The following is a 24,437-nucleotide window of genomic DNA, read 5'->3' as shown; positions in this document are numbered from 1 at the left end:
GGACATCTGGGATCTTCGTCCATCCCGAGTTCCAGTGCTTGGTTTATTTGCCTGTGAAGTGAGGACAATATCACAGGTCGCCGTAAAGACCAAGGGCACTGAGTTGCAAGGAAGGAGAAGAGCAGAGCGACACTCAAGTTCAGATGCCAGGCAGCCAGCTGAGCTCACCCCCTGGTCAGCCCTCACTCTGCAGACCAGGGGACTCAGATTCCTACTCTACTCCAGTTAAAAGGCATTACCTATTCTGAACTGTGAGGGTCATCTGGAAATAAGAGAACAGCAATAACATTCAAAATAGGGACAAACCGGTAGGGCACGGAACTGAGCAATCAGATTGGGGACCCGGCACACAGCAGCAATGTGGCAGCCTTGGCTGAGGCTGGGATATTAAATTTAAAGACCCGAGGACTTCACTATACCTGTCCTTCTCTCTTATATCATGCTCCACCAAAAATGCACAAACTAAACATGGGCGGTGATGATTATAATAACGATGGCTAACATTTACAGAGCCCCTTGCACTGCTGCAAGTGCTCTCCATTTACAACAATTCTCTGACGTAGGGACGATGACTATTATTATTCCCATTTTATAGATGAGAAAACTGAGGCCCTGAGAGGCTAAAGGACTTGCTCAAGATCACACAACTAGTAACTTGAGGAGGAGCCAGGATACAAGTCCAAGCTGTCTCAGTTGCTGGGCAACATGCCACCTATATTCCACACACTCCTATTATTGGCTGTATAGCATCCAGTGCAATATTCAAATCTATCAAAAATATTTTTACCTTTTAATTACCTATTTCAGTGGAGGTAACTGAAAACAAGACATTTAAAAAATATAGTTGGCTGTCTGTATCCATGGGTTTGCATCCATGGATTCAAGCAACTGGGGATCAAAAGGCCTGTGATGGTTGGGTCTGTACTGAACATGCACAGATTTTATTTTCTTGTCTTTATTCCCTAAACAGTACAGTGTAACAACTACTTACATAGCATTTACATTGTATTAGGTATTATAAGTCATCTAGAGATGATTTAAAGTATAGGGGAGGATGTGTATAGGTTAGATGCAAATATTACACCATTTTATAGAAAGGGACGTGAGCATCCAAGGATTCTGGTACCCCAGCGGGTCCTGGAACCAACCCCCCGCAGATACAGAGAGACGACTGTATTTGGTTTTGAAATAAATTATGGCAGCTTTATCTTTCTAATTATTTTTCACCCAGGCTGATATTAGAAGGAGCATGTTAGATGCGGTGCTTAAAATCCAGGCCAAGTGGCAGCAAAGCAAGAGGGTACAGAGGCTTCTAGGTGATGGGAGAAGCCAGCAGGAGGATACAAACTTGCCACAGATAATCCGCAAAGTGAATCCTCCAGAAGTGCTTAAGAGTTCACTGTAACATAAGACACATTCTCTTTCGGGAGGAACATATTGATCTATATACTCAAGACCACAAAGTGGGCAGCAGTCATTTGTAAAGCCTGCCAAAAATTGTTTCAGTTAAACTCCAGCATGGGAAGTTCTAGCTCTATATAAAATGACACTTCAGCAAAATTAAGTCTCCAAGAATAGCGTTTCAAAACAAAAGTGGCCCTGAACCACAACTACGATAGAGCGAACGAGATGGTTTTATTCACTGAAAATGCTCATTTTTGGAGGGGGCTACAACACAAAGGGTTTACCAATTCTTAGGAATGGACTGATATTACAAGATTGTTTTTTGAGTTGCTAGGCGACATCGAAAAACAAATGTCCATGTTCTGAGATCACTCTGCCTTCATTCTCCCCATGGGCAACGCGTGTGTTCCGGGCCCTCCTCCACTCCACTCAGACAACAGGAGCGGAACATCGCAACTGTGATGCTAAATGGTCCATAGTGGCAGAAAGACACAGATCTGTGTCGCAAAAACAAATCACAGTCTGTTGGCCACCTGGCAGCCAAGATCTCTGGCAAGATAAAGTTTTCAAGGACTGTCATCATTTACCCAAATTAAGTCTATGCCTTTGGTGTTCTTTTCTTTCTGTTACATCACTTCCATCAGCTTTCTTTGCAGGTAAATTACCTTCTTTTCCTCCTACATAGCTAATAGAAGCCCCATTCACTTTTCTAGGCAATTTTGACATCTGAGAAAGTAGAGACTCTTTTCCTGAGAGTTATTTCTTTGTTTCTCAGAAACAGCTTTCACTGCGAGAAGACCAATTTCAGATAACATCTTTCTTAAGGATATACTGACAGGACACTAGATAGGTAAGTCTGCTTCCTTCCTTGTTGAAGACCCTTAACCACTGAGTCTGTTCTTTTTGAAAAAATTAAAGATGATGCATGTGGTTCTAAAATTAATATCACATATATAAATACATACTTAATTGTTAGAGAAATGAATTCCCTTCTTTTCTTCTAACTTTTCCCCACAGAATGTAATATAGTTCATTCAATCACTCCACCTCAGTATTCCAATATGTCACCTTCCATCTGGACATGTGGCTGATAACGTATAGAGAAAAAGATAGGCTAATAATATTATTATTTTCATTTTCTTAAAGTTACAAACATAATTTAGTGCTTTAAGAACTCCCACCGCTTCCTCCCCACAAAAAACAATGAAATGGAACAAAATCTTAGATCTCTATTTTAAATCAAGCTCCACGTTCAAGGGCAGGCTGGCCATGACTTACCCAAAAAGGACCAGATCAATGAGCACAGCATCAGCAGCAATGTTCAACCTCGGAAGCGGAGACAAATCTACTACGGGCCATTATGAGTGGGTATACATATGCACCATACATGACAAGAAGCTGGTTCAGTAACCACCATTTCTATAGCAACCCACACACACTCTGCAGGCTGTGTTTTAGGAAGGCAGTTAAAACTGGATTCTACAATGTAGCTTCACTCAGAATACGCTTTTATTTCAGTCATCTCATTAGAATGAGAGTATTCAAGTCAAGGAACGATATAAGTTATTGTTCAACAGCAGAAACTTACCAAATACAGAATCTCAAGTCTTGATTTCTTTGCCACTCAATGTCAGTCAGTCACTTTAAATTCAAACCACTGACCTGGTTTCCTTGTTTGCAAGTGACCATTCCCCAGGGCAACAAGTCAGATCGCAGGCTGACAACCCGGAATATCGGCCAGCCATCTGCTGTCCCAGTTACAGGCTAAAGGGAGTAAATGCCTGTAAAAGTGAGCTGACATGATCGTCTCTTATTTCTAGAAAGCCTCAGCTAAGATGCATTCACCAGGACCAACGGAACTTCATTTGCCAGACTAGGGATGGAGAATCGCTTCTTTCAAAGGTCAGCCAGGCCCCCTGCACATGATTGATAGGAAGGTGTGTACATCTACTTAATCTCATCCTCTCAGACACACCTTGACACCTGGGACACAGGCACTGGCACCGTACTACTTTTCAGAAGAGACAGCATCATTAGAAGACCGTAAGGTAAAAAGAAATCTGCTAATTCCTCAAAGGAAAAGGCTTACACTCCCTAAACAGAGTCCTCCCTGGCACCATAAATCAAGTGGGATTTTAACACGATAGTTTCAGCACGACATGTAAACGCAGCACAAGTTTCTATTCTAGTATATGCAAGTTGCGCTTTTAAAAAAAAATCATCTTTACTGAAAGCATACATAACAAGTAGCCAATTCATACTGTTCTAACATACTAAACAAACCCTGCTTTACTCATGTTCTAAGAATGTTACCCTTGTAGGTCATCCTTCTGTGACCATGTGGGTTGAAATACAGAGATGCTAATTTTTATAATGGGAAATTCCTCACCTGTTCCTAAAGAAAAAATGAAGAGACACTTGCAGCCATTAAAAAGAGAGAGAGAGAGAGACAACCGTGGTAAACAGCAGCATCAAATGCTGAGCCCCTTCTAATGGTGTCTGAAACGGAGCACCTCGAAGGCTCTCTCCTGAGAGGAACCTTTCAGTTTCCAGCAGTCATGGATGAAAAGTATTCAAAGTATCATTAAAATGTGGTTTTATCTTTCAAATAGAAGTCCTGGAACTAAAAGAGAGTTTCACCTTTCTTTACAGAGTTTGCAATCCTGCCCTTAACAAGTGCTATCACCTGAGCATCAATTGTGACTCCCGGCCAAGTGCCCGAGGGCTCCCCGGATGACAGCAAGACGGACTGTGACTGATTCGGCCCCTGGCTGGCCCTGCAGAGTGCAGAATACACTTGCCTTCTCACACTAGAATGGTAAGAGCTTCCCCTTTGAAGCCATTTTAGATCAGGATCACAAAATCTTCCTGTAATAGGCCAGATAGTAAATATTTTCAGTTTGGGGCATACAGTCTCTGTTGTAATTTCTCAACTCCGCCGGTGTAGCACAGAAACACTCATCGATGATACAAAACAAATGGGCGTGGGTGTGTTCCAATGTCGTAGTCCGTTCTGGCTGTGATAACAAAATAACCTAGACTGGGTGGCTTATAAACAGCAGAAATTTATTTCTCACAGTTCTGGAGGCTGGAAAATCCAAGATCAAGGTGCGAAGAAATCCAGTGTCCGGTGAGGGCTCACTTCTTGGTTCACGGATGTGGAAGGGGCAAGGGAGCTCTCTGGGGCCCCTTTCATAAGGGCATTAACCCCAGAGCCCTTATGGCCCCGTCACCTCCAAAGGCCACACCTCCTAATACCATGACACTGGCGGGTAGGATTTCCACACGGGAATTTTGGCGGGGGGGGAGGGATACAAACATTCAGTTCATAGCATCCAACAAAACTTTATTTAGGGACACTCCACCTTTGAATTTCGTATAATTTTCATGTGTCGTGAGATACTTTTCTTCTTTTGATTCTTTCTTCAACCATTTAAAAACGTAAAAACCATTCTCAGCGTTCAGGCCGTAGTTTGCCAACCCTGATTTAGGTGAAAAATTCTTAATGGAGTCACAAATTGCTCTTTCCGGCAGTTCAACACTTTGGAATTGCAAGTACTTTGATTTAACCCAAAAGTAGATAATTTAAAGTGTTAAACTGCTTTGAAGTGATTATCATATTCGAATCAATCGTAAATAGCAGCTAATTAGTAAACAGTGTTATATGTTTAACATGTGTTCCTACTTTTGTTTCCCTGCTCTGATGATACTGTCTTAGAGCTTTTCACTTAACTGAAATAATTTAATTTTCTACTTAAATAATAATATTATTGATTAAATATAATAATAGTAAAAAAAAAAGAAACCCTTATGAAGTACGTAGGTTTCCAGTGAGTTTAAGAAATTAAAGAACATACGGTTTCTTTAAAATGTCCATCCAATCTTAAAGATAAAGCTTTCACAAAACATATTTTAAGTCATTTGATTATTTTTGAATGTCTATCCAAATGCTGGCTTTTCTCTGTACACATACAATCTGTTATAACCAGGAATCTGGCAGTTACTTTTTCTTTTTATTTTGAGGAAGATTAGCCCTGAGCTAACATCTGCTGCAATCCTCCTCTTTTTGCTGAGGAAGACTGGCCCTGAGCTAACATCCGTGTCCATCTTCCTCTACTTTATATGTGGGACTCCTACCACAGCATGGTGTGCCAAGCGGTGCCATGTCCCCACCCAGGATCCGAATTGGCCACCAAAGCCAAACGTGCGAAGAAATGTGTGAAGGAACGTGTGAACTTAACGTGTGAACTTAACCGCTGCACCACTGGGCCGGCCCCTGACAGTTACATTTTTGACAGTAGATGCTAAATTAAAAAGACCATTGAAATGGAAGTAGATCCATTCCACAGTGAAGATTCCCAATGGAAAAGGCTCAATGCCCTATGGATTCTTTTCAGAGAGGAAACAGAGAACTGGATAACTTCTGTTGGAGAGGTTTTCTATATTGTATTCATTTCCTATTACTGTAATAAATTGCCACAAACTTCGGGGCTTAAAACAACACAGATTTATTCTCTTACTGTTCTGGAGGTCCAAAGTCCAAAATTAGCGTCAGTGGGCGAAAGTCAAGGTGTCGGCAGGGCCGGTTCCTTCTGGAGGCTCTGGAGGGAGAATCTGTTCTCTTGCCCTTTTCAGCTTTGAGTGGCTGCCTGCAGTCCTTGGCTTGCGGCCTTCCTCCATTTTCTAAGTGCATCACTCCAGTCTCTGCTTCTGACATCACATGGGCATCTCCTCTGCTTCTGACTCCTCCCGCGTCCCTCTTGTAAGGACCACTGTGAATGCAGTGGGCCCATCTGGATAATCCAGGAGAATTTCCTCATCTCTAGATTCTTAACTTCATCACATCTGCAGAGTCCCTTTACCACGTAAGGTAATATTCCCAGGGTCCAGGGCATTAGGATGTGGCGATATTTAGGGGGCCATTACTCAGCCTGCCACATACATCAAAAATTTTTTTTAAATAAATTTTGTTGTTGGTGAGCTGTAGACAAAATAAACGAAGGAGAGCAAGGATGCTGCTTCTGTAGCCCTGCGCCATATTGTGATGACATACATGTGCACGAATCCTGGAGAAAGCTTCATCGTATTAGAAATATAACCTTTCATACTCCCAGCCCTATCCATCCATATTCCAACACACTCCTTCAAAAAAGAGGAGGCGGGAAGAAGGGGAGGAGTGACAGCAGTAGGGACGGAAGCTCCAGGATGGAGAAAATCCAGTATAATTGTTCTCTCCAAACAAGAGCTCAAAGCCTCATCCTCTTATTAAACGTACATATACGCAGATATGTAAAGGGACATTCTATGTATATAGTCACCTTAAGTACAAACGTTATATTATAATATCTTAAACGACCCTGACTGTTAAAACATCTAAATGATCCTTATCTGATTCAGTCATTCAACAAGCATTTCAGCTCGGCATCTAGCCTGTGCCAGGAATTGTTCTTGAGTATTAACTGTTCTTGTTCAATATGCAAAGATATGCACGGCCAAGTCCTCACATCCTTTTAGTACCCCTGCAATATGTACGATGGGCCCAGGAGGGGCTAAATGACTGTTCGGGGGACGGAGAGAGGATTTGAAAGGAGAGGTCCTGCTACACAGTGTGAGAAGCTACGAGGGAGACGTCCAGGGAAGGGTAAACGATGTGGTGTGGCAGCAACAGAGGGTGTGCAGGAGACAGTGGCTGCAAACGAGGCGGAGAGAGAGGCAGGGGCCAGCTCTGAGGAGACCTGTGTGCCGTGCAGAGTGTAGACTGCCTCACGACGCGTGGCCCTGAGGCATTCTCACGTGGGAAAGCGGTCTGTGGTTTTGAAAGACAGTCCAGGCAGCAACACCGAAGACCTAGTGGAGGGAAGGAGAGGCGGCAGGCAGTCAGCTGCTGGAATTGTCCACAAAAGAGGGAAGAGTCTGAACTGAGCCAGAGGGAACACAGGAAAGGAGTGGAGAGGGTGAGTTTGAGAAATGCTGACCTGCCATCAACACAGCTTTGCAGGGGAGCAGAAACGGCTGCGGTGGGGAGGTGAAGCAAAAGAAGAAACTGGGGATAACTGAGTTTCCTGCTTCAGCGGCCCGGTAGACGATACCCTCAGCCACGAGAGGAAACACAGAACTGAACAGGTTGAGAGGTTGGGGTGAGGGCTGTCGAGGAGTCTCGGTTTTAGGCCCGTTGGACTGGAGTTTCCGGGAGAACATCCGGAAGCAGATGTCTAACAGACAGTCAGACATACATCAGAGAATGAGACTCGGGTGCACAGGCAGCTGTGGGAGCGTGGGAGGGGGACAGATGCCCCCGACACTGCACGTAAAGTAAGTCAGGAGCTGGCAGAGGGCAGAGCCAAGGACGGGCAGACAGGAGGACCCAGGGGGACACTGAGTCAGAGAGCCACGGAAGGAGGGCACTCTACAGAGGAAGGAAAACCATCAAAGGCTGCAAAGACACGGAAGAGGATGAGGAGGTCGCCCGTTTCACCATCACGCAGCCGCTGGTGAACTTAGCGACGTTTGTTTCGGGAGAGTGGGAGGCAGAAACAGCACTGCAGTGGGTCGAGAAATAGAAGCAGCACATGGAGAATAACCCTTCAAGAAGTCCAGGCTAAGGGGAAGCTGGGAAAGTGGTTTGGATGGCACAGTCTGGGAAAACCTACAGAAACGGGGAGACCTTTGTTGAATTAATAGACTCTTAGGGTGTACTGGTTTGTGCCAGGCACTGCACTTAGCTTCTGACAAATATTAATTTGTTTACTCCTTGGGGTGGTTAATTTTATGCGTCAACCTGGCTAGGCCGTGGTCCTCAGATATTTGGTCAAACACGTCTGCATGTTGCTGTGAAGATATTTTTAAGATGAGATTAACATTTAAATCAGTAGCCTGAGTAAAGCAGATGACCCTGCCTAATGTGGGTGGGCCTCATCTAATCAGTTGATGGCCTTAAGAAAAAGGCTGACCTCCCCCAAGGAAGAGGAAATTCTGCCAGCAGACTGCCGTTGGACTCAAACTGCAACATCAGCTCTTCTCTGGGTCTCCAGCCTGCTGGCCTGCCCTGTAGACTTTGGACTTGCCAGCCTCCACAACTGCATAAGCCAATTCCTTAAATCTCTCTCTCTCTCTCTTTCTCTACACACACACACACACACACACACACACTATTGGTTCTGTTTCTCCAGAGAAATACACTGTTCAGAACAACAATATCCTCCATTTCACAGCTGAAAAAACTATGGCACAGAGAGGTTATGTAACTTGGCCAAGGCTACACAGCCTCTGGATAGCAGAGCTGGAATTTCAATCCAGTGTGGCCCCAGAGTCCCTGCTCTTAACCACATGCTATGCTGCCATTTCCGGAGCACTGATCCGGGTGTGTTTGGGGCCAGTCAGGAGGGCCAACAGAGAGAGGAAGAATAATGAAAAGAACAGGAGACTCAGCAAGTGCATGTCTTGTACACAAGAGAAAACAGGTACGAGCGATTTGCCCAAGGTGGGACTTACAGTTGTACAAGTTGCAGACCCAGGTTTAAGCTTCTCCCTTCTCCTTTCTACTTTGTCTCCATGCTTCTTTATCCACGTCCTCTCCTCCCTTCAGAATTCCCGCGTTCTTCAGAGACACTCTCAGTCACATGCTCTCAAGCTGCTTTCTCCTGGGAGACCAGGGCTCCCTCTGTCCTGACCAGGACCACAACGTCTCAGGAAACCACCGAGTCGTAGAGAACACACCCAGCAATCAAGTGCCCATCTACTCAGCGTGGGGTATGTTAATGCCACAGCACGAGCCAGCTCGCATCGCCAAGCGCAGTACATCTGATCACATCAGTGAATTCCACACAAATAATTCTGGAGTCTCTTAGAAATTATTTGGAAAATCAAACAAAACAAAAACCTCACAAACCCCGGAAATCCCTACAGGTATTTATTTCCAAATATAAATTCCTAGAACTGTAATTTGACTACTCAAAGAATTAGGTCTCTTTGAAAACACATTTGATATCAAAAATCTCTGAATAATCTTTATGCATGGCCTAACAGTTTAAAATTCTGAATTGGGTCCTTTGAAAACCGGTATTTTCAGACTGGACTTTCACGGAACTCGGAACCAAAGGGATGCAGGACCCAATGTGCCTTCAGAATCCTAAGCACGGGCGTGTGCTCCCATGTTATTATTATGAGTGTCAACTCTAAAATGTCCCAGGGGATGATTTGGAAATACGTGTTAAAAGCTTTAGACTTTTGAACATTTTTAGCTCAGCAATTCCACTTCTAAAATTTTATCCTCAGGAAATAATCATGGCCGTGTATAAAGATTTAGCTACAAAGATATTTATCATAGCATTGGTGAGCACAGTACTGTTTTCCTAATTGTAGGGGACTGACTGAGCAACTGAATCATGACCTATCCAAAGAATGGAATCCTTTGCACTCATTAATATTGACATTGTGGTTAATAAGAGTTAATGCTATGGAAAGACGTTCATGATATATGAATGATTTTTAAAAGCAAGTTATAGAACAGTGCATAGCATATAATCCCATTTCTGTTAAATATATATTTTGTGGAAGGCCCTGATGATTGCCTGGTATTCACACACCTGTGCGATTCCTCCCCACACTGTACCAGTGCTGGGCTCTGTGACCACAGCAAATGGAAAGAAGTGATGGTGTGCCACTTGGACGTTAGGTTATAAAAGACCGTGACTTTCATTTTGCCCACTTGGGCTTTTGTATTTTCAGTTTATTTTTTATTTTCTCTTGGATCACTTGCTCCAGGGGAAACAAGCTGCCAGGTTGTGAGCAGCCCCGTGGAGAGGCCCATGTGGCAAGGAGCTGAGGCCTCTGGCCAACAGCCAGCAGGGAGCTGTGGCCTCCTAGAGCCGTGTGAGTAGGACCGAGGCGTGCTCACCAGCCCCGGCTGAACCTGGAGACGAGCAGAGCCCTGGCCAACAGCCCGACTGCACCCTTGCTGGAGACCCTGAGCCAGACCACCCAGTGAGGCTGTGCCTGGATTCCTGACCCTCCCAAACAGAGAGACAACAGACGTTCCTCGTTGCCTAAAGCTGCTCAGTTTTAGGGCAATTTGTTACACAGCACTAGATAGCTAATACATACTTGCAGAGTAAAATGACCAGAAGGATATAATCCAAAATATTATTAGTGATTTTCTCTAGGTGGTGGGACTATGGGTAATTTTTATTTTCTTTTTTTGTACAATGTTGGCCATGTTGTTCCTTTCTCAGAAAACAGCAAAAGAAAACCACACGCCTAAGAGAGATCATATATTCATTCTAAAGAATAAAAGGATTAAGATTAGGAGAGTCCATTTTAGCTCTAATAACCTTTTAAGATTCTTTTCAAGTAAATTAGCTTAAACGTGCAAGGAAAAAAAAAAGTAACTCCAAAGAGCGTGCCTGAATGGCACAGCGGAGTAAGCTTTACCCACCAGAAACCTCGGCAGCATTTAGTAATTTCACAGAAGACAGACCTGCACAGGCTTCTTGAAAGGAAAATTCAACAGTAAAGAAGTCATCTGTTAGTCGATCGCCAGCACATTAGTCTTGCTTACCCAGCTTCTGGTCAAACCGCCACGCTGCGACATAGGCATTGTGCCTCAGACTGCTCTGTGTGGCCAGGGGCACGGTGACATAAATGGGACCATCCACCAGCACCGGGGTTCCATCACTGCTGAGCAAGTGGACGCTGACAGCTGTGACCGGGGTCAGGTCATACCTGGTGCCGTTTCCTGCAAGCAAGAAGCATTCTCCATCACTTGCACACAAGGGACTTAGGTGGGGCTGGGGAAACCGTTTGCAAGAAAATGGTAACAGTTACCATTGACTGAGTACTGTACCTCTTATATGCCAGGGGCTGGATAAAGCACTTTAAACACACAGTCCTCACCACGACCTTCTAAGCTAGTAAAATCCCCATTTCACACACAAAGAAACTGATGCTCAGAAAGGGCAGTAATGGGAGCTGCCTAAGGGCATACTCCAGTGTGAGGCGGGGTTGGGATCCAAGCTCAGGTTTGCCAATTCTAACTACTGTGCTTTCACAAAGGGCCTCCAAACGGCATGCGGAAATCCTCGAAATGGACTCCTATACAGAGTGAGCCCCGTGCATGTGTTAATTTCTTGGCCCATCACCATAATGAAACAAATGCTTTAAATTAGAGACTGCTTAAAAAAAAAGAAAGGTGAATTTCTTCAAGGAGGGCTTCAAAATATTAACGTACTTCTACTAGAGGTACACGATTGAAAAGTTGGACTTGAAATATTTATGAATTATTTTAGTTGCCACTGTTACTTTGATCTGTTTAAAAGGAATTTAATATACCAATTATTCTACATTAGAGGCCTTTTATCTAAGCCAATGCTTTAATGACTGTCTACTTTACAGATAAATTAGGGAATGCTTAGGAGAGCGATATTATATTTATATGCTTAAGCAATCCATTTTAGAAAGATTTTTCTCCAGTGAAATATAATACCACAAAATGTATTCCATCATAATTTTAAATCCTTGCTTGAACACAACGACGAAAACACAGTGATAAAAAAATTTAAGCTACATTAGAACACAATCTATAGGATTTCTTGTTAAGCTACTTACTTACTCACCCATCAACTACCTGAGCTAATGGAAATCTCCATCTAGGACTAAATTTAAACATTTAAGCAAATCTAGGGAATAAGTTTCAACAAGTTAGAGCTAAACCCTTCAGAGCAAATGCAGCTAATGATAGCACTGCCTTTTATCATTTGTACCCATCTCTGTTTTTCAATGAAAGGAAAGGCATGAAGATTGGAATTTCATCAAAAGGTCCATGTTGAAATCACAGATTCGAGTCCTGAAATCTTTTAGTCCGACTATTTCGTTTTAGGGTAAAGAAAACCAAAACTCAGAATGTAGCATATTTCTGGCCAAAATATCTTGCGGATGGACACCTAAATGTGCCAGTTGCCCAAAGGTGACACGGGAGCAAAGCCAGGTCCACAATGTACCTCTCTAGGTTCTGTTAGACTCTCTTGATGAGATACAACTTAAAACTACAGAGAAATTATTAGACTTGGTATAAACAACTTAGAGGTCATGTTTTCAGTTAGGTAACACTGCTTCTTTCATCAAACCTGAAGCAGGATGTCTGAACAGGGAGGCAGCGGGTGGAACAGAGAAGCACTCCAGACTCATCATCCATCCTTTCCTCCCACTTAACTCTGCCTCTTGATTCCTAGAAACGGCATCTCCATTGTCCCCACTCATCATCTTTCTATTCTCCCTTCCTATTATCTTGCACATCCTGGCCCAGGAAGACGAGATCTGCCACTAACTGCTTACACATACTCGGGCAAGTGACTTCACTCCTCTGGGGTCTGTTTTTCTTGTCTGCAACCTTATCTAGGTTGGACTAGATGCTTTCCTGTAAGTCTCCAGAAAGAAACAGACTCAGATATAAACATCCAGAAGTAAGCACAGCATTGCAGAAAAAAGTATATTAATTTAAAGCAATATGCCTTAGCTTAGAACATGAGATGTAACGTTCTTTTAAAAGTTCTGTCTGAAGACACTGCAGGCAATTATATCTGCTTTCTTGAGGCCTCTTTCCCTTCTCAGTGTTCCACTGAGTGCCTGCTCCTCCTCCATGCTTCCAAATGACTCTCCCTCTACCCTCCCACTTTCTTTATTCTGGAATGAGTCATGCTTGGAAGGGCTAAATCGTTTTCCTTCCAGTCCTTGTTATGAGACTGTACCTCCACACAAAATGCTGAGTTCTAGACAGAAGGAGGCCTCTCCTGCCTGTTCCCTCTTGATGTTACCTGGCTCCCAGGATGTCTGAATAAAGACAGGTGTCAAGCAAAAGCAGCAGGATGAGGGGGCAGCCCCGCTGGACCACGCTAGGAGGCCTCTGACTCGTCCCTCGTAATGGGAGGGTTTTGCTCAGATCGCATCCAGGATTCTGTTCGGCTTTGTATTCTACTACCGACTCTTCTGGACTGCAGGGAAATTTCTCACTTTAGTCATTTTACAGATTCCTCTGTCTTCCTGGAGTTTCTAGGAGAAGTAATTCCTTGAAAACTCCTAGAAAATATCATAGAACCGTTCTCTGCTTCCTTAGCAACCAGAGGGAGAGTGTGACGCTGTGAAGGCACCGCGTCCCTGGCCTGTGTATGTGAGAAGGCTGTCCCACGTGAGGCCAGGAAACCATGGGGTGGACAGGAACGAGCAAGTGAGGAAGCAGCCAATGCTCCACGTGGCCCTCTATTTACAACTCTGGAGGCTCCCTCTAAACCGGACACTACTCCTCTTAGGACACTCCAAGGAAACCAGCCTTCGGAGCACTTTCCAATCACATCTGAGGCCTCTGTTCAGCATCCTTGAACTCCAATTACGACCTGTCATCTCACACAGGTCCATGTGGTCCAGGCTCTCAGCTTAGGGTGCACCTTATAAAACAAGAGGCAAACATCTGTGGGGGGCAGGAGAGAAGCTGTGCACAAAGCGGAACTCGGGACAGATACCTAGCCGATGAGAACTTGGGGTGTGGAACGGAAGCCACGCCCCCACGGCCTCGTGGGTTCCAGCGAACGCACCTCTGGGTGGCCACCTTGCCTGGCAGCACTCAAAGAAGGTCTGATTCTCCCTAGGTCAACTTATCCGTTACTTCAGTGGAAAAGAAGTTGAATGTAACTTTCCAAAGACCTTACCTCTTCCATCTGAAATAAGAGAGTGATTTGAAAATAAAACAAAGTCCTCTAAAATCAATAGTCCTATGTCTTTGTGTTCTCTTCTCCATCGTCTCGGGTTTCATAATTTATTCAAGAGCTCTTGGAAGTGGGGCACAGAAAGATTAACGAGCTCTGAGGAACGAGGTTGTTCCTCCAAGTTAGACTTCCATGGTGGTGCACCATTTTGTTGGGGAGACTAGATGGAGATTTCCTGATGGTCTCAGATTGTCATTTACCATGTTTCCCCACCACAGTGCTTTTCTCCCAGGCTAGTACATATCAACTAAAAGCCAATATTTTTTCCCCAATAATGTTTAATTACGATGTCTCCCATGCATCTGTCCGATGGTCAACGAGTGGCATATTAATCGCATCATCATCACACAAAAACTAAAGGAAGAAGAAACACTTCTGAAAACAGGTACCACAGAGAGAAGAAAAGCAAATGACAGGTCACCAGGTCACCCTGATCCATAACCAGACATGGATCAACATTCTGCAAAACAGATCAGGTGTTTCAGGTTTCAAAGCTTTTTCGGAATGATCAGTTTACGTAAAATACTGGACAATTAGGTGAAATTCAATCAAAGTGTCCCTGGGACATGCAATAACTTACCCACCTAGCAGAAGTGAACCCAGAACAGCCTCTGGATTTCACGTGTATGTTGTGACTAGTCTACAGTGTCAGGGAAAAGAGGAGGGGAGACATGTAAGTGCTTCAGAACTTCAGAATCCCACTGTCCATTCACCAGAGGGACCAGGGGCCACGTTAGCGTGGAGCACCCGGATGAAGTGCGCTGTTGGACGTGAACAGAGGCAGAAGGCGCATGTCTCCAGTCTTTCCTGATAAGGAATTATTATATATCTTCTGGCTGGTGGCTTTTAGTTTCTCTGACCTTTGAGCAATGTGTGTCATGCCAGAATAGGGTGATAATGACCGAGCTGACCCAGAGGTCTGCCAGGAGAGGATTCAAACTCAACTTCAAAGGCTGACCACTCTTTGCTGAGTGGAAGGCAGAGAGAGAGATCAGAGCAAGGAAAAACGTGAGAAAATGCAGGATGGACACAGACGTAGAGAGCAGAAGCCCCCATCCTGCATGCTCCGTGTGCCGGTGGGGTGGGCGGCCCCAGTTTGCTATCTTGGAATCAGACCCAGTGCCACCCCTGCCCTCCCAGCCGTGACACGTGGGTGGGTGGGGCAGCGCATCTCGGCGAGGGCAGCTGGGAAGGCTGCTCCACCAAACACACGTTCTGGGGCAAGTGGGACCAGGCTGAGGACAGAGGCACAGAAACGCTTGAACTCCGATCTTACACTCTTAATACAATTTCACTTATAAGAACTTTTCTGAATTGAATATATGTAGCTCCCCTAAGGAGAGCTCAGAGCAGGTGCTTAAGGCAGTTGGCACTAGCAGAAAGGCTCAAAGAGACAAATTCACTAAAATTCAGCTCAGCAGCGGTGCAGACTGAATTCCTTAAAAAAAAACCCTTTCGAGGCACCTGAACTTGGAGGAAAGAACCCCCTTCTGCAACTTCAGTCCAGCTCTCTCATTTGGTACCAACACATCCAGCCACATGGAAAGATTCAAACACAGAAGCCTCTGCTTCTCTGGGGCACAGGGCAGAGACTCACATTACCTGTTCCATTTCCATCTGAGCCTCGCAGATAAGGAAAGCTGTCCACCTCCGCGGGGGAGCTGGCGGCGGTGAGAAAAGCCGTCAGGTCACTGTAACTCGTGTTCTCGGGCAGCCTCAGGGCTCTCCTCTGGAAATGAACGCGGGGCTGCGGCCGGGCACCTGCAGAAACCAACCTCGGAGTTACCTCCAGCAGGAGCAGTTTCTGTTTTTAGAAAATGCAAAACCAGGAAGTGCTTCTCCAAGGTTTCGGCGTGCCTCCCCCACCCCCACTCCTGCCCCCATCTCCTCCCAGCCCCCATTCCAGCAGGACACAGAGATGTGACAACATGCTATTATGAGGATAGAAATAATAGCCCATTGTCGCCTTTGTTTTGACACAGGATGTTATTTAGGTTTTTAACAAAAAGCTTTCCAAGTTCTATTTGTGAGTGGTCTTTTCACTGCACGGCATTTGCCTATGAAAAAGGGGCAACATTTTGGGAAAGAAAGTCCACGTGAGGGAAACAAGTAGACGACAATTAATGTTTTACACAAACAAGGCAAGAGATACCCTTTGATACTGTAACAAACGCGTCCGTAAGCCCTGGTTTAAGTCCACAGACCACATGGAAGCAGAGCAAGGAGAATAAGGCGCAGGCTGGACAAGAATTACAAACGAGAGCCCGACAGTAATGAACTCTCTTCTTTCTGTGGAAGCTGCCACTGGCACCCAGTCTCTTCTGGCGGGTGCATCCTATTCGTGACATACTATGTCGCCAATTTTCTGTTGAGACCCTGAGGCTGATGTGAAGTGATGCTCTCTTGCCCACCTCAACTCCTCCGTGCAGAGGGACTTCTGAGCTGATGGGCCCCATGGCACAGTTACCGGGTGGCGTCATCCACAGTTTCACTTTGCTCCAGATGTTGCTTTGATTGTAAAACCTGAGCCTGTTTTTACCTAAGGCTGTGGCGACAGTCACAAGACGTGAAGGTGCTAAGTCCTTTTTGCACAAACCCAGCAAAAACAGACAAAAATGAACAGAAATGGGACCAACGAAAGTACACTTTTCTCCCTATTAAACTAAAGTGTTTCCTCTAAAGTGATGGTCTGCCCTGATGTTCTGGTCACGGCATCTCCTAAGCCAGGCTTGAGGCAGACCACGTTTTCCCTGTGGTCCGCTGGGGGCTCCTTCTCCCCATCCATGGCTGTCTGGGCACAACAGCCCTGTGCAGAGTTGATAGTCTTTATACCTACTCCAGGGTTTTTGTTTTGCTTTGTTTTGTTTTTTCAGGAAGATTGGCCCTGAGCTAACATCTGCCACCAATCCTCTTCTTTTTTGCAGAGGAAGACTGGCCCTGAGCTAACATCTGTGCCTGTGTTCCTCTACTTTATATGTGGGACACCTGCCACAGCATGGCCTGACAAGCAGTGCGTAGGTCTGCACCCGGGATCCGAACCAGCAAACCCTGGGCCACTGAAGCGGAACCGTGTGATCTTAACTGCTATACCACCGGGCTGGCTCCAGGGTTTCTTTTAACCCGGGATCAGAAACTTTTAAGGGGGAATACGCCTATCTAGAATTGTTCTGGAATAAGACAGTTTTAGAGCTCAAAGGATCAAGTAGCCCACATCTCTCTTCCTATAGGTGAGGCCATGGAAGCCCAGTGGACTGACCGCCAACACAGAGTTGAGTCTGGGGGAGGCTGGCTTGACCTCATCCAACCGAGGTGGTAGAGAGTCACGATGCCCTACCTCCTAAAAATCACTATTAGAGATCTCAAATGACTGGTTCTCTACTCCACGAAACACAGGCCCAGCTTCAGGGCCCATGGGAGTCAGGTGCCCAAAGTCATGGCCGTCCTCTCTAACTCTGCTCACCTCCACTGAAACTACCTGGCCACTCCCATCCTTCCAGACCATCAGTGTCCTGTGTTTATCCCTAAAACAAGTGGACTAGCATCCACAGATCTGTATCTTTTAACTCCCAGCTCTCCTTAGTCTGGCCTTCTCTTCTTGTGACTGCACAGAATGCTGATGTCTTCCTCCTGCCACCCCCTCAGCCTGCAGAGTTCACACACCCCGTGCTCCCAGGAGCTCCGTGCCTGGCTAGGGGCAGCGTGCTCCCCTAGCCTGATTCCTCCCGCCTCTCCCCACACATGCTGTTTGCTTCTTTTGGTCTCCTTTTCCATTCTACCCTCAAAGATAGAAAGTCAAAGTCAACCTTTTCTTTGTCGTCTCCTCACCCCAACTCCATAACAACATTCATTGCTCCTATTTTTTTCCAACAACAGTGAACTTTCTTTTTTTTTATTTTTATTTTTTTGTGAGGAAGATTGGCCCTGAGCTAACATCTGTGCCAATCGACCTCTATTTTTTATGTGGGATGCCACCACAGTATGGCTGATGAGTGGTGTGTAGGTCCCGACCCAGGATATGAATCCACAAACCCTGGGCCGTAGAAGCAGGACGCGTGAACTTAACCACGACACCACTGGGCCGGCCCAACAGTGAACTTTCTGAGATTTTATTTCCATTTTTCCCGTTCTTCAGTCTAAACAATGCCACTGAAGTTCTTCAGTTACAGGCTCCCGCGTGGGGCCTGGTTTCACATGGTGCGGAAACAACGAACGTGCTAATACGAAGGAAAAGATGGCGTGTCTGAAGGGTGACAGTTGTCCTTGCACATTGAAGGCAGAAAGCAGAGCCCAGGCTGGTTACTCCTGAACAGGGCAGGATACGTGTGCCCTTCCAGGCCTTCGGAGCAGCGCCCTGTGGGATGGGAAAGTTGGGATCTCTGTGATCTTTGGCTCTAAGGAACAGAGACCTACTCAGACTTGACCAAGGGAGAAGGGAGGCTGTGAAAGGTGAAGGGGAACTTGTAGTGAACCCAAGGATAGCAGCCCGGCCAGGCCTCCTGGGGACCGGTCTTGGACCTGGGGATGACAGACCAAGATGGCGCCCCAGCTCTCAGGGGCCACAAGGCATCTCATCCTGCCTCTGTGTCTGCAAATTTGTCTGTCTCTCTCACCTTCTCTTATTTCTAGCACATAGTGCATTTCAGTGGGAGATGCATCTCTTCCCTCCCCGCCCCTGCCCTCTCTCTCCCCCTGCTGCTTCTCTTCCCTTTTTGTGCAGGAGAACTTGGTCCCTGGCCAGACAACTGGGGTCTACCTGCGATGGCTGGTGGGTGGGGGGTGGGGGGCAGCGGGCAATGCCATGGCAGGTTTACTAGAAGGGGATGAGGCCTACCCAACTGATGTGACACACGCTGTGACAGCATGACGAGGATACCTGTCTGCTGAGGGACCAAACATGCACTGAGCACAGGTAACACCTCTGCCTGCTGAGATGACCAAAGAAACATCAGAGGAGTGTAAGGGTCGAAGCTATTCTAAGCCACAGTGTAAATAATATCTAACGTGGGTGTATGTGAGAGTGGGGGAGCGGTCATGTTCTGGGTACATGAAGCCTATCTTCATGTACTAAAGATGCTGAATTGCCACACATTTCAGAAAGGGACGTGATTGGTGGGGATGGGAGGATGGCGTGGACACGTCTGTTGGTCCCCTCTAGATGCCTCTCTCCCACATTCCGCAAAGCAGCTGCTTCAAATTTCTCTGTTCTTTTCAAACTCAGGGCTCCAGCGCCATCCCCAAAATGCTCAGACCCTACTCGACTGAAAACACTGGGGCCACCACTTCCTCTCCCTACACTTTAAACTCTTTCTTCCCTCTTCCGTCTCTTCTATCTCTGCTCTCCTCCAAGGTCAACCCAAGCACCCTAACGTTTGCTTATCTTATTGCAAGACTCGGCTCAAGCAACTCTTCTTGCCTTCGCCAATAATCTTTCTCTACAGGCTTTTCCTCCCCAACCAACAAATAGACTCGTTTTCTTCCTCATCTAGAAAAATAACAAGAAAACATCACTTTAACTCTGTCATTCCCATAAGCGAATGCCTTTCTCTCCTTCCACCCAACCCCCCGAGACGTGGCTTTTTACCCACAACACACGCTGCCCTCGGAAATGTTAACTGGCAAGTGCAGAATCTGCAAATCCCGTGACCACGTCTCAGCCTTCATCCTCGCAGATCTCATCACAATGGTCCACAGTGTTCACCGCCCCCGCCCAGGATGCCCTCCTGCTTGGCATTTGTGGTCTTGCATTCTGCTCTCTCCAGGGTCAGCCCCCTTTCTCCTCTGCAAGTACTCTTTTTTCCTTCCTACCTCTGGATGCGACAGCTCCTGAATGGCTGCCTTCAGGTGCCTCTGCTGTTTCCGGACTCTCCTTATTGACTCCCCTCCACTCAGCTGTGACCTCCCTGTCCAGCCCAGGACTCTCTGCCAAGCTCCATGTCTGCATTTCCTCTGCCTTCTAGACACCTCGACTTGGATGCCCATCAGGCACTCTGACTTTAGACATTATCTCCCTTCTCTCCCACTTAACAAAACCCCATTCTCCCCAACATCCACGTTTGATTCCAGGGTGTCATCATCAGTTTCCCTTCCTCCTATTTTGCACATTCGCTCAGGTGCCAGGACTGGCCAGTCTTCCCTCATCAGCATTTCTAGCAGCATCTTTTCCTCCCTTTCTGCCTCCACCTTGCATTACCTACATCACTCCTTCTCTCAACTATTGCAAAGTCTCCTAACCGGCCGCTGGGCTGCACTTTACTCTTTTTCATCTATCAACACATTGTTCTAAAATTCCACTTTCCCTGCCCAGAAGCCTTCACTGGAGCTCCACCACTTACCAAATTAACAACGGCGGCAACAATTATAGGCCAATATAGCCTCAAACTACTACCCCATCTGTCCTGTGAGAGGTGCAGCTCAGAGCTTTAGAATTGACAAAGTTCTTACATACATATTATTTCACTTAATATTTACAACAATCCTGTGAAGGAAGACCTCTCTCCTCTCTTTATGGGGGAGAAAACTGAGGCCCAGAGAGGTTAAGTGATTTTCCCAAAGTCATTCTGCTTGTAAGAGGCAGAAATGAATTCTTTTAGTTCTAACCTCTGTATCCCTTCTTCGTACACCAAGCCCACCTCAGAAGAGAGGCTGTACTTATTGCCAGTCGGCTCTGAATGTCTGCATGACTCTCTGCTTCTGCGTATGCTCTCCTGCTCTTTTCCACGTCTGAGCATCTCCCCATCATCTCTATTTGCATATCCTACACACCATGCAAGATGCAGCTCAAATGCCCCCTCTTCTAGGTAGCCTTTCTTGATCCCACCTCAAGCTCTCTCTGTATCTCTCTTACAGCACTGATCTTCTGTGCCTGTTACGTTTATCTGTATATCTGCACAACTCCCTAATCAGAGACGCCTTGAGAAGAGAACATGGGTGGTGGAGCCACTTAGCTCGATGTTTAAAGCTTTCCTCTGCTACCTTCTAGTTGACCGACTTTGGGCTTCAGGTTCTTTATCTTTAAAATGGGTACAGATCATGCTTGTCTCATCATGCGGTGATTGTGATGCTAGATCAGAACACACACGCATGATGCCTAACAGTGCCTCCTGTACACAACAGGTGCAGCACAAGCAATAATTTTCCACCTCTTCTCCCTTTTATACGGAAGCTCCTTGAAAGCAGGTATTCTGTGAAACACATCACACCATGTCCTGTAGACAGTTGGTGCTCAACAATATTTATAGAATTAAATGTAAAGATGAGCCATACTGGGCAACTCACTATGTCCCAATAATGGTCTGTCTTAATTCTGACCAGGGTTCCTCAAATCTCAGGAATGTTCCTCTTAACATTTTGGGCCAGGTAATTCTTTGCTGGGGGAGGAGAGCTGTCCTGGGCATGGCATGGCCATGTCTAACAGCATCCCTGGCCTCCACCCACTCGATGCCAGTGGCAGGCCTCAAGTTGTGACAACCAAAAACATCACCAGACATTACCCAATGTCCCTGGGGGGCAGAACTGCCCCTGGCTGAGAACCATTGCCCAAGATACTGTGAGCATCCTCACAATGATCCCAGCGACATGTACCAGAAGTCTCCTTTGTAACAGGTGCAGAGCACGTGGAGAGGAAAAGGACAAAGGCTCTGCATCCTGGAACTCAAGAGTAGAGAAAGTAGTCATGGAAATGGCTTAATTATCACAGTGTTTTAAGTGCCAAAATAAGACAGCTATGCTAAAAAGTACGGGAGGAACTTCAAGAGAGAGCCACCACCTGCCCAGGAGAAAAGTAACTCCAGAGGGGATATCTGTGAACTGTGTCTTGAGGCCATGTGGAGGGAGATGGGAAGAGACAGCACATCTGAAAGCAGGTCAAGCATGTGCGAGAAGCTTGAGGACTTCCCTGTGCATCAGTGCAGCCTGCATGGGCCCTGGGGCCAGAGGAGGAGGCTTGTGAAGGGGATGGTGTGTCCCACTCAGGAGTCTGGACTTGAGGAAGCCGGCAGAGGGGCGTCGACGGGGATTACTGGCATGGAAATGAAATCATCACGTTTGTTTTTACCCAGTTCTGATAGCGGGTGGGTGGGGTGATAGCTGTCGGTGCAGAGAGGCACAGTGATCAGCCCGGAGGCTGTTACGAAAGGTTCAAGCGAGAAATGATAAGCTTCCAAATAGTGACAGTGGCCCAGGGGATCAAAACAAAAGAGGTGGCTGGAGTTGAAAGCCATTTTTGGAATTCAAGAAAGGCAGGGAAGTAAGAACCTGGGAAGGAGACTGAGAAGCAATGAATAAGGGAAGGGAGGCAAGAGTGATGGGGAAGAGAGAGATGTGAGAAGGAGGAAGGGCTAGGTTTGCACGGCTGGGGAGAAGCCAGAGAGGACAAGGATCGGAGACTGGCCGCAGGAGGTGGCGACTTGGTCTCTGTCGAACTCAGCAGGAGAACTGAAGGACACGTGAGGCAATGGAAAAAGGAGTTGAAGGCATGCAAGCTGCGTGCAACATCTCCAGTGTTTGGGAGGGAAAGGAAATGAGAAGACTGGAACTTGAAGGAGAAATAGGGATTAAGAAGGGTTTCTCTTGGAATGGCAAAGATGTCATAATTTTGCGAGCTGAGAAAGAACTAGAAGAGAATGATGGAAGACTTGGCACAAATGGAGGGAGCCAGGAGAGGAAGAGATGAAGAATGGCATGGAGTGTGACTGGAAGGGGCACATGGCCGGGGGGGAGGAACCAGAGGGAGGGACATCACAACATCATCTTAGAAAAGGGGCAGGAAGAAGGCCACTGGAGGCATCCTTCCCTGCTGGCAAGGTCATTACTAAGAGGAGGGCATGAAGGTTGGGTGGGGTGTGAAGGGTGCAGTGGAGAACTTACAGCAGGCGCCCTGGGGAACAGAAAAAGGACCATCTAGGGGACAGGGAAGAAAACAGCAGAGGGGCCCAGCAGAAGATGGAGACTACCGACTTGGCTGGTGCTCGTTAGTCTGACGACAGTGCGGCCATGAGCGGCCTGGAGCATCTTTATGGTACCTTCCTATTTACTGTCACGTTGTTCTTAGTCAATAAAATGCCCCGTTTCTCCAGAGACAGCAAGAAGGTCTGGTAGGTGCTTTGGGAGCCAGGGCCGCAGGCTGGCTGCCACAGTCTAGTCCCCAACATTCCAAGAACTCCAGCATTACCATCCATACCTTATAATTCCTCATCTTGAGATGTAAACTTTGGAATCACCACCAAATTCCTTCCGACAAGGTTTTGGTGTGAATGTAATCTTCAGCAAAGTACAAAACACTCTCAAAGGAATGATTCTTATAAAATAATTGACAAGCGTTCTGTCTTACCATCTTATTGAAAAGTTTAAGAGCAATTTGCGAGCATTCTGGGACAACGAGCACATTTTCAGATACAGCCGATGTCGGGAAGAATCTCAGTAGTTAACCAATGACTAAGCTGGCCCTTCCCCTTTGCCATGCTGTTACCATATGGCTGTTCCAGACTTTCTTTATACAACAATGTCAACAACAGCAACATGATTGCTTTCCTTATTTTAAATGGAAAGGATCGTTGACTGCTAAGGCTGGTTCCATTGGAAACTTGCATTTACTGTACACCTCGTGTGTCTGATGGCACTCTAAATAATCCCACTATCTGATGAGAGAATAGTTTTATGCTGTATGTGGTCAGAATTGAAAATACACACCCTACCCACAGGGAAGAAAACAAGTGGGCAGGATTTGCATTTTTCAAGGAAAATTCTCATTAACCATGAGTCGATTCTATTTTATTTAGTTATAAATATTTCAAAACAAAAACTTCAACTGAGGCCTTAAGCGTCTAACTAACGAGAACAATGGCCTCCTTCCCCTCCTCTCCTGGTCTCCGTCTCCCACCCGTGGCCTTCATTCTTTCAAATCTTTCACTTTAGTGTCACATGAAACCAGTGGCATCACCCAAAACTATGACAACACACATGTTAAGCTTCATCACTGAACTGTCATCATAGGATCTACCTTTTCTCGGGAGAGTTTCATATATTACAACATCTGAACAACACACCAACATTCAAATGGCTTACAGTACTTACATTTCCGATCAGACAAGAATTTATTTATTTTTCTCTTCTGAATCCACTTGAAAAAAATTAATGCACATACACTTGACTGGTTTGAGAATAAAAATTTAATGTATCATTTATAAATGCAGTGTTATATTGGTTTTATTGAACAGAACTGCAAAGACCAAAAATTATCTCCAGATGGCTTTCCTTCCAACTGGTGAGAAAACTCTGAAACAA

General features: G+C 45.9%; 1 protein-coding gene and 1 long non-coding RNA gene across 3 annotated transcripts in view; one reads left to right on the top strand and one right to left on the bottom strand.

Annotated features, from left to right (window-relative positions):
- Positions 1-24,437, bottom strand: part of FAM171A1 (family with sequence similarity 171 member A1) — a 129,647-nt gene that overhangs the window by 17,939 nt on the left and 87,271 nt on the right. Inside the window, exons 4-5 of the mRNA XM_023632231.2 lie at positions 15,759-15,917; positions 10,961-11,137 (exon numbers count right to left, since the gene is read on the bottom strand). Of these exons, the coding sequence (XP_023487999.2) occupies positions 10,961-11,137; positions 15,759-15,917 (336 nt within the window). The remainder of the gene's footprint in view (positions 1-10,960; positions 11,138-15,758; positions 15,918-24,437) is intronic.
- On the top strand, positions 1,754-9,868 carry LOC138921442 (uncharacterized). Of its 2 annotated transcripts, XR_011434013.1 has the most exons (5): positions 1,786-2,060; positions 2,180-2,254; positions 3,225-3,452; positions 4,057-4,222; positions 8,990-9,868. It is a non-coding gene; the product is annotated as an uncharacterized lncRNA (long non-coding RNA). The 2 variants fall into 2 exon arrangements; XR_011434012.1 differs by lacking the exon at positions 8,990-9,868 and having other exon boundaries at positions 1,754-2,060; positions 4,057-4,314.

This window comes from Equus caballus, chromosome 29, assembly GCF_041296265.1.
Source record: "Equus caballus isolate H_3958 breed thoroughbred chromosome 29, TB-T2T, whole genome shotgun sequence".
Taxonomy (NCBI): Eukaryota; Metazoa; Chordata; class Mammalia; order Perissodactyla; family Equidae; genus Equus; species Equus caballus.
The sequence above is the reverse complement of the archived record's forward strand: the minus strand, read 5'-3'. Positions and strand labels throughout refer to the sequence as shown.